The 15,642-nt window shown below is 39.4% G+C and overlaps 1 protein-coding gene across 22 annotated transcripts in view; it reads left to right on the forward strand.

Moving 5' to 3' along the window:
* The window catches only part of LOC103146369 (adhesion G protein-coupled receptor L3), a 277,143-nt gene that overhangs the window by 160,475 nt on the left and 101,026 nt on the right, over positions 1 to 15,642 (forward strand). For 13 of the 22 annotated variants that reach the window (XM_016677493.1, XM_016677494.1, XM_016677482.1 and 10 more), the window contains 2 exons: positions 10,711 to 10,725; positions 14,507 to 15,316. In XM_016677493.1, coding sequence (XP_016532979.1) covers positions 10,711 to 10,725; positions 14,507 to 15,316 — 825 coding nt within the window. The remainder of the gene's footprint in view (positions 1 to 10,710; positions 10,726 to 14,506; positions 15,317 to 15,642) is intronic. The other 9 variants (XM_016677497.1, XM_007564259.2, XM_016677495.1 and 6 more) reach the window with 1 other exon arrangement.

The raw sequence follows: 15,642 nt of genomic DNA on the forward strand, positions 1-15,642 counted from the left end.
TATTTGAGGGAGCTCTGTCACACACGAATCCCCCTACAGTGGCAGAAACCTCCTTTAACTCCTTTAACTTTTGCAGTAGGAGAGCCGTGATGAAGATGAAAAGACTGTTTGAAATCAGACATTTTTAAAAAACCTTGTTACCTCGATACAGGCAACCTGCCAATGATTATCCAGTAATTTTTCATTCATTATGTTTCAATATCCAGTCTTTGATGTTCTGCTTCTGTCTGCCTCTCAGTGACCTGCGGTGATGTTTACCAGCCACTGACCTGAAAACTTGGGGCTTGTGCTTTAATAGATGCTTACTGCATTCTGAAATGCCAGAATATATGTGACGTAGTTGCAAAAGCGCTGGGACAAAGAAAAGAGCAGCCCTCTTGCATGCTCCTGTTTCCTTTCGAGATCTGCAGGTTTTTCAAAAGAGAGAAGTCTGTCAAGTCTGGTAAGTAAGAAAACAATTCAACTAAAGTAGCAACATGCAGCAAAGGTACCAAAAACAGCACTCCAGATGGCCTGTGGCCTCTGTTTTTAGAGTGCCTACTCTAATCGCTGCACTACGCGATGCTCAACAATTTTAACATTTATTGTGTCAAGACGCCCTTGTAAAATAACTTGCTGCATGGTTTCTTTTTTTTACCAGTTACTAACATTCTAAAAAAAAAAAAATAGCCACGGTATTGTGTTAATAACGGGAGAAGTCTACAATTTGTGATGAATCATTTGACTTTTAGTCAAACTAACAAAACGTGAAGTCCACTAGCAAACTAAGAATCTGACACTTTAGGGTAAAAAAGAAATAACTGGCTGTAAGGGCTATCTACTAGACCCAGAATATATATTGGTATGAAAGTCTGTCAGTTAAGGTGATTTTTTTTTTTTTTTTTTCAAATAACCATGCACATTAATTGTAATGATTAATTGTAGGGAATAAACATATTGATCACTTGCAGTGCTACATTTATCCTGCAGGGGCAGCAGAACATGTGACAATCAGGTTAATCGTAATTTGAATTGACAGATCAAACTTATGATTGCCATAAGAAACAATGTCATCTAAAAAAAAAAACACTCCTAAAAGTGTTCTCACTTCATCTCTTTTCTTATAAACGTCTGCAGGGGGTTCACACCATGACAAGCTGCTCTCATAACTACCAAGCAAACAGCAACCCCTTTCACCTGCCCAGAGCGTCTCCCATCTGAAAAGTGTGACCTCCCAAAGTGACGGTTAATCCAGTCAGGCTGACCTAACTTCAAGCAAAACATGTAGAAGTGCTGAAAAGAGTCTCAAAAGCCAATTTTCCCCTCCAAATTCCTTTCTTTGCCAAGTCTTCTTTCAGGTGTAAAACAGGACCTTTGATTGAAATGTGGCATTAAGAATGGTACATTAAGCAGTCAGCTTAGCATATTCCTTACTTTAGGCAATGTTGTGAACGTAACAGCTAGCTGCTTCTGTGCTGAGCTGACTATGTGCACAATTTGGTCACTTGGTGCTTGACACTAGCCATGGTGTTGGTCGTTAGCTTTAAAAACATGTCAATACTTCTCTCTGCTATAGCGCCAGAGTAAAGTATCAATTACAGGTAGAAATACTTCAAAAATTAGGGTAGCAAATAAATTGCACTATGAATGCTAACAGTAAACTTGTCTTTTGAAAATGTATCTACTGTTGTTTTTTTCACAATAAAGAGTATAAGTTGGATGCTAAAGAAAAAAAAAAGTTAAATAATAAAGTCAGTTTGATAAATGTTTGGTTTGGTTAGGTCAACAGAATTGTGAACCAGTATGTTGTTGGTTAAAACAAATTAAATTTCATTCAACTAATTAGTAAGGTTAATAGACAAAAAAACCCAATATGAATACTGAATAAAATAACTAAAGAAATAAAAACTAATTGATGAGAAACCTCGACTAGTGGGTAAGTAAAGGGATAGATGGAGGAATAAGTATAGACATATAACCAAATAACTAAAATACTTACTAAAAACAAATAAGTGAATAAATAAATCAACAGAGAAATATCTTGACTCATTTGGTGAGAAAATACGTGGATATAGGAATAGACAGACCTCAGGGCAACCATAAAATGAACTAAGTGAAAAAATAGAAATGTCACATTTGTAAGAATGAGGAAATCACTTTTATGCAAGATTACTAAAAGTGCAGTTGGAGTTCGTACCAGGTGGGATTTACAGTCCTCTCGCAGGAAAAAAGAAAAAAGAAAAGAAATTTCCCTTGTTGAGAGGCGGCACAATTGCATGGTTAAGCAGTGATTACCAATGTGGATAAATAGCTGTGATAAAGGGGTGAATCTGGACACAGAGAAACTGTTCTCCCCCACTAATAGCTAAATAAGCGGCTGCAATCTATCAGGTCTTGATTTTCTAGCAGCTGCTCGACTATTTGCTAATAACATAAATACAGATTACACTCTTTTTTTTTTTTTCCTTGCAAAAACTCTGAGCAAATGGCGTACAAGCTGTAGAAATGTCTATAAATAATGTGATATAATACATTGCGAGGAAAGCATTTCTGTTTTTTTTTTTCTTCGTGTTTTTCTCCACGGGCTACAAACACACTCAGGAACCTGCTTCTCAAAGTGCCAAGTGTCGAGAATACAGCACTAATTAGAGGCTAGTATCCTCAGGGGTTTTCTTTTAATGATCACCCTGTGAATCATGGCTCATTTACTATTCTCTTGTATTTCTTTATTTTATTGTTTTAATTTCACTTTTGCCATACTGCAAGCACACAGCGGCTTTAAAAAGTGGTCACACCCCGACCATTTTACACTTATAACATTTGACCATTTTGTTGACATTGTATGTGACAGATCAAAATGTAACCGTATTCACTACATCTGTGCACACAAACAAGGAATTCTACTTTGGTTCCATTTTGCTCTAAATAAAAAAAAAAAAAAAAGGAAAATATAAATTATTTTTTTTTTTTACAAAAGAGGAAGACTAGGTTGTTTTATTTTGATACCATTAAATAAAATCCAGCACAACAAGTTTATCAAAGCGTGTCAAATTAATCGGTTTAACTCCAACTGTTCTGTGAGGGACTCAAAAATGTTGCTGGGAGCATCGGTGAACAAATGTCACCAAGAAGACCAAGGATCACAACAGATTGTAGGCGAGTTTAAATGAGTAAGTTTGTAAAACAACCTATCAAGATTTGATTGTGTAACAAATAGCTGTTCAATCCATCATCTAAAGTATGTTTGTCCACCTAAACAGACAGGCTGACAGGAAGAGCGTTATTATAGACGTAGTAAAGAGGCCCTTGGTTAAAAAAATGTAAAAAAAATCTTGGAATAAAGTAACTGTTGCTAGATGACTTCAGGTTGTTCACCTTTCAGATACACATTCGACCAGAGAAGCAATATGCTGCATGTTTCAGATGTGAAATAATGTCTGAATTTCTTCCCCTGCATGTCAAGTTCTGAAACATCTTAAACATACAGGACACTGGTTCTTCAAAACTGGAATGGGAAACCTGCGACTTGGAGGGAAAACATGTACATGTGTTAGAATGGCCTAGTCAAAGTCTCATTATTGAGAGTTGGTGGCAGGAGCTTTACGATAGCTGTTTGCAGACACTCTGTTCAATCTAATTGAGCTCGAGTTTCTTGCTGAGGAGAATGGGTGAAAGCTTCAGTATCTGGAAGTGAATGCAACTGCACAATATACTTTTTTTTGACTCTTATTAAAAGAAAAAAAAAAAAGAAAACCATGTATCTGTTTTTTTTTTTTCTCGATTCACAATTTCACACACCTTAGTGTCAGTCCAATAAAATACCTTAAAGCTGTTTCTAACAAGGTGTTTGAGCAATTTTTGCATTTTTTCCCCCCATAAATCTCTTCCTGGTTTCAAGGTCTTTACAAATTGAGCCATATTTTAGGTGCTCCAGTTAAGTTATTACTGCTCCAGCTGCTGCCATGTTCCACTAGGGCATCATTAATTGTGTTGCTCTTGGATTCCACATGTCATCTCACTCTCCACTGGTCAGCCCCTATGTGGCTCGGTCAGCATCTATTTCTTGCTGCCGTCCTTCAAAGCAAGACAAACTCAAACATGCAATCTCACAGGATGAGAGGAGATGCTTGCACACTGGCGGCAACCTGAATCGTCAAGGTTATAAGATGGCATGCTTCTTTCCCCCGCAGGGGGGAGGGACCAGCAAAAGCGACAGAGACAGAAAGTAGACGCTATGGGAAGGAGATTGAATAAGTGTTTGAAGGTAGCACAAAGAGAGCAGACGAGTGGTTGAAAAGAAAAGAGAGATGTTTAGAAATGGAGCCTGTAATGATGGTTTGGGAGGCACGAGTGCCGACCGAGGGAGACGATAGGGGTTGGGGGTGAAATGAGTGGGAATACAGAAGAAGAGAGATGGGGGGCCCGCTGTGTCCTCCCCCATCCTTAGGCACATGCTATTCAAAGCCCTGTAATCTGTGTCATTAATTAAAAAGCTGATGGGATGGAGTTAAGGAGGAGGAGAGGGTGGGGGTGGTGGGGGGTTCACTCTTCAGCTCATTCTTTGAGACGGAAGGAAGGACTGGGGAGTCTGAGGGGAGGGCGCTGCAGAAAATATTGCTGCCATTTTGCCATGAATCTCTATTAGTGCCTAATGATACCATTCTGATACCTCTCAACCATTAGTGTGAAATTGAGAAGCATTAATTATTCAAATGAAAATCCATACAGCTGCCGCTCACGTGACGAGGTCGGCGCACATCGGCGGCATCGGAGGATATTCGGCCGGAAGCAGATCGCACAAAAACCGACGGGAGGCAGAGGAGCAGTGGTTTTGGCTTCGTCTGCGTATCTACAGTTGATCCCAAAATTATCCCCTGAAGGATTTGGACGCATGTCTCCTAAAAGATGCAAAAATTTAGCGGAAGGAGTATGAGTTTAAAAGGAAAGGCATTTCTTTATTTGAACCTTGAAAATAACAACAAGCTCCTGAAACCTTCCCAACAAGCAGCAGATTAATTGTAATTAGTGTCACAGCAATTAAATCCTTATAATTGCAGACCAGCTCTTGGCAGCTTTCCTCTACTATTTTCACTATTTATCTTCGGTAGTGAGCAGCAAGTTTTCAAGGTTGGAAAATTCATTTTATTAAATGCATCCTGCTTTTACTAGGTTGGACTGTTGTTTGTTTGTTTATTTATTTATTTATTTTTCAGCAGATCAGCCTCAAGTCTTTGTTGCATAGATTGGTTTTAGATGGTCTGCTTTGTTAAATGGCGCATTATCCTGAAAGAAGTAGCCATTAGAAGATGGGTGGACTGGTCCAAGAGATGGACATGGTCTGCAACGATGCTTAGGTAGACTCTGTTAGTTGGTATTAAAGGGCCAGTGTATTGACAAAAAATAAAAAAATCCTCCATACCATTACATCACCACCAGCTGCCTCAACCTCTTGTACAATACAGCCCATTCATTTTCGAATAGTTACGACTTTAATATCTGAACATCCTGTAGCTGTAAATGATACTCATTGAACCAGGTAATGATTTTCCAACCTGGGTGACCCAGTGCTGCCGTACCCCTCTTTTTCTACAGAGTTTTGATGGACACTTTTAAAAAGCAGTTAAGGACTTTTTTTTTTCATTATTTCATTGAAGCTTCAGAGAGACTGTCGTATGTGGGGAAAACCTCAATGGGTCATCAGTTTTCATACTCAGATCAGTCAATCTGACACCAGCAACCATGTCATGTTCAAAGTCACTCGGATTCTCTTTCTACCTCATTCTGAGGCTTGGTTAGAACTTTGATAAATCCTATTCAGTAGATTTTGGAGGTTGAAACTTATTGAGTTTTTGCTGCTGTGTGATGGACCGATGTGCCTTTTATGTTAACTGAACAGGCATACCTCATAAAGCGAACGGTGAGTGGATGTTGCACACGGAGTCGCAAACCGGTATTTTATTTGGACAGATTTTGCACATCTGCCAGCAGTGAGGAATGTCACGCGTGAACTCGGGGAGCTGTTTCAGAAACTTTAGAAATTGCTTTTAAATAGTATTTCTAATCACATCTGCTCGAAGAAATGAATTTGCATCTTCAAAATCTGCCAAACAAAACTTGGGACTTTCATTAGACGAAACAGGTTGGACTGGGCATCCTTTCTTGTTTGCTATTTGCACCAGTTTGAACAAGATGTTAGTCATTCTTGGCCAATCTTAAGCTGAAATACTGTCAACGGTCTCATTCCTGTTGCATTTGGCTATAAATAGGTAATAATCGCTGCTGGTTATCTTTCCTCTCAAGCAAAAATGCAGCCATTTTCTGGATGGAAGCAGCACCCACCTGGCCTTCCCACCACAAAAGCGACTTGCAATCATTTGTAAAAAGGCAAGCTCAAGTAAAGCCTGCAGCTACTCGAAGCCCAAAGCTGACCAGACTGAATTTACATAAGGACCACTTCAGTACTCAGGATATTCCACTCAGCTAATTTTTCCCTAACGCTACTAAATGTTTTAAATTTAATTATGAGTAATGATGGACCTGTGAGTGATTAACCTTCGTCTCAATCCGTTATCATTACACAGATGTGTCTTTATCGTTTTCCAGTATTTTTTTTTTTTTTTTTTTGCTTTCCAAAATTAAACCGAAGCGTTTTGCATCTGCCAAAGGGTTTTCAAAATGCTGAAATGAAATATTTCATTAACATTTTATCAAATGTATGAGTGTGAAAGTAGATAAAGAATTGTTTGTTACAACATCTGTAACTAGTTCTCAAGGACTTGTTTTGGTGAAATGATGATTTTTTTTTTTTTTACTGACGCAGGAATATATCTGAAGTGGTCTCTTTTATTAAAAATATTAGTATTGTATTGAGTGTCTTTCACATCCGAGACAGGGCACAAAAAAAAAAGACAAGGAGTATTTTGGGGGTGGGGGGGCGGAAGAGATGAGGGAACTAAGTGCCTTTCAGTGACTCAGTGACAGCCATGACCAAAATTGTATTAGGGTCACAATAGAGGTGGTGGGGTGGAGTAAAAAAGCTTTTCAAATAAATCAATTCTGCCTTTTTTTTTTTTTTCCTTTCTCCATCACTCCCCTCGTGTCTCCAGCTTGAGCCAAACGTGGACACCCGAGAGCCGTACGTCTTCACTTATATCTCCGTCTGAGGAAGAAACATGATCGGGCATGACGTGAACAAATTGCTCTGAATGCACAAACGGGCTGGCCGTGCCGCAACCCACCTCGGCGTCTTCCGGTCATGGGAAGAGCCGGCGTTGCTGGACCGAAGCCCGGGGAGCGCTGTGTTTCCTCGTTGGGGGATTTCATCCACATCCTTTACTCCCTTTCTCACACCATCTCCCCCGGTGATTGCATCGTATACCGGCTTCTCACATCCCCGCCACTAATGCCTTTTTTTTATAGATCATTACCCCTGCTCTCCCCTCGCCACTGTTAGCGATCGCTCAATCAGAAACACAGGCCTCCCCCGTGGTCTTTGCTATGTGGCAGCTGCCCCGGGGAGGCGAGGAGGCGTCGATCAGGGCACGTTTAGGCTGTTTGCTTTGATTTGATGCATGGGGGTCCACATGCAGCTCCATGTTTAGTGAATTGTGCGCAGCCCTAAGCAACTGTTGCTCGTGCTAGCCGCGAGCTTATTGCGCCTAAGCGACGGCTCGAGTGCTCGCTGTTAATGAGGTGTCTCGCTGTACCGGTGCAGGACTTTATGATCTGACAAACGGGACAACTTGTTGAGAGGTTCTCCCTATTATTTCTCCCTCTTTTTCCCCACTCGCCTGCCTGATTCTCTTCATCTCATTGGCCCGCTGCCTCGCAATAATATAGTTCTCATCTCATAACTTTCCCATCTTTTAAACTTCACCCTCCCTTCAACCTAGCTGCTGACCTCCATACCTCACTCTGTTGCACTCTCTGGAGGAGAGCACTCCTGTAAGCTCTGGTACCAGAGGTTAATCCTATCTTATTAGATGCTGGATTACTGGAGGGAAAGGGGCTGGAGCTGCGATGCTGGCTGGATGCTAACCTGAACCTTTAAATGGGAGAGATAGCCAAAATGCTATGGCTGACTTAAGGGGCTTGTCTAAGTGACAGAGATCAGGCTCTTTGTTGATACAAGTTTGTTTCCATTTCTTGAGAGACATGTGCGAGGTTGTACAAGCTTTATCAAGAGGTGTTTTGGGGGGCATTGCAAAAGTGTCGATAGTATCCATTACCATTCCATGATGCATGGTTGTCAAAATAGTTTGCAAATTGAAACGTGAAATATGTGTCATGCGTCTCCATCCTGGTCACTGGTGGTTCTACAAGTTACAACAGTGGCAAGATGCATTTTCTAAAGTGTGTCTCTACAAGGTTTGCAGATCTACAGGCTGAAGTTTTTGTCGATTTTTCTTTGCAAAATAACCAAAGGTCATTTAAAATGAATGAAACATCCATTTTCAAATGTCCCCAATGGGGAGGGGCAATGTGTCACAATGCCCCTCCCCACTGTGACACAAGTACATGTTTTGATATTATCCATTCTATTATATCTACGGCTGTGTGTTTGCTGTACCGTTGAAAGTTCTGCCCCAACGTTTTCTTTCTCTTACTTTTAAGCAGCATCTGACAGATTTTCTTCCAGAATTGTACTTGAGTTAACTAAGGAAGTTAATAGTTGTAACGTACCAAGATATTAAAAATTGCTTGTGCAAGACACTTTCTGTGTGGTAACCCACAGCAATCAGTCTTGACTTATTTCAGTTTTTTGTTTTCACTGAAGTAACTCCATCGTCAATGTGAACTTTCGGTGATTGTGCACAATGACGGTGTTTGTTTTAGTTCAGTAATTCTTGCAAATTTGGAAAAAAAAAAAAAAAAAAAAGTCTTTCCACACTAAGCCAATAAATGTATTCATTTTTACAAAAACATACTTTCACACCAAATAATTCTTAAATAATTATCCAGATCTTTAACAAAACATTTTATTTTCATTTAACACCATTTCTCAGTTTCCTTCTCTTTTTGAATGCAGGTTAAGCTTCTCATTACCTCTGATGAATGTGATTCTCTTTATGCTTGAATCATAAGTTCAACTCTGCAGACTCCTTTGATAAGTCCATGGACTTTATATTCCCTTAAAGCTTTTTGCAGACGAATCTGTGAGGAAGCATGCACAGAGGCACCAGACTGATGGTTTTGCCCTGTTTAATATTTATTCTTCTCTGTCATTCGGTTTGCACATGTTTGATTTGGAACTCTACATCTGGTTGTAGATAAATATTCCAAGATGTGTAGAAATCCTTAATATGAACAAATGGTTTATTGCTCTAACATAGCTTCGCACTGAAAAATTTAGAAAATCCGGCCCTTAATTTGTCTCAATTTTTATTCAGTGGTGAAAATATGTCTGGGAACAATTGTATTTTTATCAAATCACCCCTGCAATAATTAATTTGACCCTGGCAAGTCCTGTGAAACAAAAGTAATGAAGAATTTTTTTTTATTATTATTATTATAAATTTGAGCAGGATTTACCAGAATTTTTAGATATTAATAATGTTTTCCTGTTTTCACTCGGGTAAACAAGTTATGTGACACAAAGGTGAAGTTGTTTTCACCGCTCTTGAAATTAGAAGACATGTTCAAGAAAATCAGATGGGTACGAGAAACTACCTACCTGCATATCTACTGTTAAAGTTAGAAGCTTGAAGCGTCTTGGAACTGCGACAAACGAAGCTGGACAAGACCACACACGCCAAAGAGGAATGGTAAGGGAAGTAAAAAAAAACAACAAAAAAAGAAGCAACTCTCCAGAGATCATTTACAGAGGAGTGCAACAAATGTTCTGGTGTTAGATTATTGATCTTCCGCGGCACCGCTAGGTTTTGAGGGTGCTGTATTTGGGTCAAGAATTTATTTTGTCAACTTCTGATGAGCAAAAAAATGGTTGCTAATTGGCTAAAGAGAGAGAAATTTATGTTTCAGTGTGAAAAAAATAACCACAAAAATGATGGAAATTATTTTGTGCTGGTTAAGCAGTCAAGTTGTACTACACAATGTAAATGTAGACGAGAAGATCATTTGACAAGTTTTGCTCTTAAGTCGATGCTTAGAACTTTTCTAGCAACTGATTTAGAGACATAAACACTGATGAACTAAATCACCGTCCTTTAATTCAAATGAGAGAAAATGGCGCAAAACCTTTATTTCCAGACAATAATATGGCATTTTGGAGGTCATCATGTCTCAATGAGAACTTTTTATTTGAAGCTGATTTTTCAGTTTGACCAGGGGTGGAGTTTTGTGATGTTTATTTATTTATTTATTCTTTTTTATTTTATTTTATTTTTTTTTATTTTTTTTTTACCTGGGTCGTCTTCAACTGAGATTTAAACAGATGACTTGGAGGAGTTTATTCTTTAAAATCAAAACTTCAGACCGTTGCTGTTTTATTACATTACAGAAGCATTCCATAATTTCATTTGAAACTCTTTAATGTTCCAGATGATTCACAGTTTAACTGTTGTTTCTCATTGCCTCCTTTTCAGCAAGCTTCTCCTCTGGTTTCATATTTTGTATCTCCCCTGGAATCTTATAATCAAATATTTACTGTTTTTTGTTTAGTTTTTTCCACTAACCCAGTTCTTCTCTTGTTCTTTTATTTGACAGTTCCTACAGTAATTAATCTGTTCTCTATTTTTCTCTTTCTTTCTCCCCCTTCATGCCTAAAAATAGAAGTGGAACAAAAAGGTAACTAAATGCCAACAACTTTTCTTTTTCTTTTCATTTGTTTGTTTTTTTCACCTGCTTTTTCCATTTTGTGCTTTTGCATGCTCTGGTGATGGGCCGCTGCAGATGGTGTCTGGCATTTTTTGTATCGCTGTTGGTCAGTCGGGTTGCATATGCACACTTCTGGTCAGAAGGTTAACTGCATTCAACATCAGTGTGACTCCCACTAGGGGACTGAAGGTCCCCTAGGAAGGAGAGCCAAAAATCAAAGGTTTATTATAATTTTTAACAAATGTTTGGTGTTTGTGCACAGATCTAGCTTTTCAATCATAGTTCTAGATAAGTCAGAACTTATCTAGATGATAGCCAACTTTATTGACTCCAACACTGTTTTTATTTTATAGTTTGTCTTTTTATCCTCTTGAGACACCTAATTTTGTCCAATGTTTCACTTGTCTGGCTCTTGATTTGAAATGATTGTTGTCCAGGTGGAACACCTGATTTCTTGCGATTGAATAGTGTGGACCTAGTTCTCTATTTTTATTATTCCGTTCAAGTTGTATAATAAACGAGCACCATTTGGCAGTGAATCAGATTCCTCAGCATGCTTCAGCCACTCCCATGCTTAGGACTTGTTACTGTGTTCTCTGGTTTGAAAGCCTCATCTTAAATCCTTCTTACACACTTCTTATTATTGTGGTTAAATAGCTTATTATTTTTCCTCATCTGATCCTAAAATATTTCCTGAAGAGGCTTTTGTCACATTCATGCAACAAGTTTAACATTTCAGCGTGCATGGGGTGTCAAATTTGTCTGTTTAATTTGCTTTTCTCCTTCTAAGTCCACGTTAACGTACAATACCAAATACAGATGCACTTACAAACTTTGGAATGGATAAAGTTGGCACCATAAAGCATCTGAAAACAACGTTAGATAAACTGCAGTGAAAATCTGTGGGTCTTATTTATAAGTTAGATTATTGCCACTTAAATCAACCTATACAAATGAGATTCAACAATAAAAAAAAAAACAGTGAACAAACATCCAGCAAGAAGTAGGAGCGTGTTGATTAATTCATTATACCTGTGGTTAAAATGGAACTTGCCAAGTTACATTTCACCAAATTTTAATTGGGGTGTAGGAGTTTATTTTGGTTTTTAGCTTTAATATTGATCATATGTGTATTAGAGGAAATCCAATCAACAAGAATGAATGAATGAATTCTTACTTTTTTTTTTTTCTTTTTTTTTAATATTGAAACTACATGATCATCACAGACTTGGGAAAACTGTTGAAACAAATCTCTAAAATTCCCAAACTAATACGACCTCCATCCTCCTGATTATTGTTCGCCTGAGCAGAACTTTCAGTTCAAGAGTGGAAAAGTATTGTTTGATGTGAAAGTTAGAAATGTTCTCCCGAATTCTTCACGTCGCTGTAATTTTTGACATCTGCACATGAAATAGTTGATTCACATACAGCGTATGATAATTACTGCACGTGAGAAATGCTGCTACAAGCCTGCTCCCGGTGGAAATCCCATAACGCCGACATGTTTTTATTCCCTGCAATAACGGAAAATTATTCCAACTCTGCTTTATCAGCCGCATACTATTAAAGCAGAAAGCTATACGGCATGATCAATAGCTTGTCCGATGGGCTGTCAGCATATTTCAGATAGCTCTAACGCGATGATAGCTATAACCTCCAGGGACTTGCCAGTCAATACATGAGATAGATTATTGCAGTTGCAATCTTACATTATCAGCAGTGTATGAAGCTGGACTATATATTCTAAAACTTCTGAAATGAAACTGAAAGATTGAAGCTGGAGATGAGAGTGAAATCAGACTTTAATGGCTGGAGCAGGGAGTTTCCAGGCTAATGTAAATATCTTTTTTTTTTTTAATTTTGGCAAAAATATAATGTCAAAAATATAAGTTGCTAAGGAAAAAAGAAAAAAAAAAAACATGAAAGCTACATCTGTTTTGCTCTTCTAATATCTTTCATGCACAAACCTCCATTTCTCCTGTCACATCATTAAAAAGCACCTTTATTCACAACCCACGTTGAGCCCAGAGTGCTGTCAGAACAAAGCATACAGACTCTGACCTCATAACCTAGCACGTCTTGAGATTTTTTTTATTTATTATTATTATTATTACTTTACCTCTCCCAAGCAGAGAAAACTGCTCCCTCAGCATTTAGCGGTGCAAACGTTGAGATGTGTGCTGAGGCTCTGTGTCACCGCGACGCATCTCGGCGCGTTTTTCACCCTGCAGGTAGACAACATGTTTAATCTTGGGAGATTACATAAAGGGGGGTGGGGGGTGGGTGCAGAAAGAGGCCTCTGTCTTCCCCCGTCTCTTTCTCCCCCTTCAGAGCGGGCAGCTTGCGGGAGCTCCAAGCTGTCAGCGCTCTGTCAGGCTGCTGCCCCATTTTTACTCTAATCAGCCATCTCAGCCTGCTCGCACACACTCTGGGCCCAATCGTAATTTCATTTTTGCCATCTTTCTTTGTGTTGAATATCGTATTCATAAGTCTACATTTCAATGGGTAATTTACTGTGACTTTGCGGGCATTGTAACTGAGAATTCAGATGTCACCTTTTAGAAAAGGGAAAATCACTATTGCCACAGCCCACGGTAATCAATAGCTAACTGAAATTGGTTTCTTTTTTTCTTAACAAATGGTGCTTTCTATTGACCATCCTTAGCTGCACAGCCTTGGCTTTGCTTGATTAGACCGGAGCACTAACCAGTTTACATATGATTAGTTTGGTGTGTGTGTGGTCGTGCGGGGGCGGGGGGAGGCTGTAAATCATAACTCCGATTAAAAATGTCATTCAGATGAAATAATGGAAAAGCAGTCATTATAGAAATGATGTCACAGTAATTTATTTATTTTTCTTTTGATTTGTTTTCATTTTCTCAAAGAGCCTGCCTTGGCCAATAATTGCCACAGAGCCATTCATCAAAAATTTGGGATGTGTGTGTTTGCTTAATGCTTTTTTTCTTTTTTTCTTTTTTTTTTTTTTCAAACTCCCACTAACAAGAAAGCAGAAAATTAAATGAAGCCATTACCACTTCCACATATTTGCTTGTGTGGAAAAGTTGTTGCATGTAGACAAAGGGAGAAAAAATAAAATAAAATGTGTGTGTAGGCGAGTAATGGTGCATGCTGTTAGTTTTTAGCAGTGCCTCTGACTCCTCTGTGCTCATGAAGTCAGGAAACATAACCTTCACTAAGTTTATTATCCCCTTCTCTGAAAACAAGTCAAATTTATTTAGCAATTATGTCAATTTTTTTTCAAGGTCAGGGAAACAACCTGAACTGGAAATAATCCTTATCTTGGAAAAAATAAACTCCACAAAATGTTAAGGCAAGTTATGAAATCTCTCTTATTGTGTGCTGTCAGATAATACTTTCCATGATTTATCAAAAGGTATTTTCAAAAACCGTTCCGAGCTTTCTAGCATTGTTTTAGCATTGTTCACAAAAATTTTATAAATTATTGTACAAACCACAAAACCCAAGGAACGCAGCAGGCATGCCAGGGACACAGTTGTAGAGACTTTTAAGCAGGTTAGCAAAGAAAAAGCATAACTCAACATCTTATAAAGATTATTAAAGATGCAGACAGGTTAATCTGGAGAACATATAGATGTATCTACAGCTCAGGCAGGAACATCTGTTGACACCACAGCTATACATTAGAATATTTCCTGTCTCTGTCTTTCATGTGTTTCAATTGAACCAATTCCTGGCAATGTAACTCTGTGATTGTCTTTCCCCATTTTTGGCTCCTCAGTATTCCTGTGCCCAGGGCTTCTGCGCAGGGTGTACCAGAGCGAGCACCTGTTCGAGTCAGACCACCAGTCCGGAGCCTGGTGCAAGGATCCTCTCCAGGCTTCTGATAAGATCTACTACATGCCCTGGACGCCCTACCGTACGGACACCCTGACCGAATACTCCTCTAAAGAAGACTTCATTGCTGGGAGGCCAACAACAACCTACAAGCTGCCGCATCGTGTCGACGGCACGGGCTTCGTGGTCTACGACGGGGCGCTGTTCTTCAACAAGGAGCGCACGCGCAACATTGTCAAGTTTGACCTGCGAACTCGCATCAAGAGCGGCGAGGCTATCATCGCCAACGCCAACTACCACGATACCTCTCCCTACCGGTGGGGAGGAAAGTCAGACATTGACTTGGCTGTGGATGAGAATGGACTTTGGGTGATTTATGCCACCGAGCAAAACAACGGACGGATCGTCATCAGCCAGCTAAATCCCTACACGCTGCGAGTCGAGGGGACCTGGGACACGGCTTACGACAAGCGCTCGGCCTCCAACGCTTTCATGATCTGCGGGATCCTCTACGTAGTGAAGTCGGTCTATGAGGACGATGACAACGAAGCAACGGGGAACAAGATTGATTACATCTACAACACCGAGCTCAGTAAAGATGGCTTCCTGGACATACCTTTCCCCAATTCATACCAGTACATCGCCGCTGTGGATTATAACCCCAGGGACAATCTGCTGTACGTGTGGAACAACTATCATGTCGTCAAGTACTCGCTGGACTTTGGGGCCCTGGACAACAGACTTGGTAAGAAAGCATTTTTATTCTTTCACTTGATGCAAAAACTGCCACATCATTACGAACAGTGATGGTTTTTCATATGAACAGTGTGACTTGCCAACCAAAGAAGACCAAGGTGGTGTGTTCAGGTACCCTGGCTGGTTGTCTACCACGCAGACCACACTGATGTAAATAGTTTTGAATGGAGGCATTCATCACTCGGTTCTGCAATAAAGCAGTAATCAGTGCGGGATGCAACCAAATTAGGCTTGCAGTTGGAAGCCTTGCAGTGGCAATGTTAGTCAGTTGTTGGGTGTCGTGTATATATATGTATATATATATATATATATATA

The sequence above is a fragment of the Poecilia formosa genome, unplaced genomic scaffold (genome assembly GCF_000485575.1).
Source record: "Poecilia formosa unplaced genomic scaffold, Poecilia_formosa-5.1.2 Scaffold157, whole genome shotgun sequence".
NCBI classification, from domain to species: Eukaryota; Metazoa; Chordata; class Actinopteri; order Cyprinodontiformes; family Poeciliidae; genus Poecilia; species Poecilia formosa.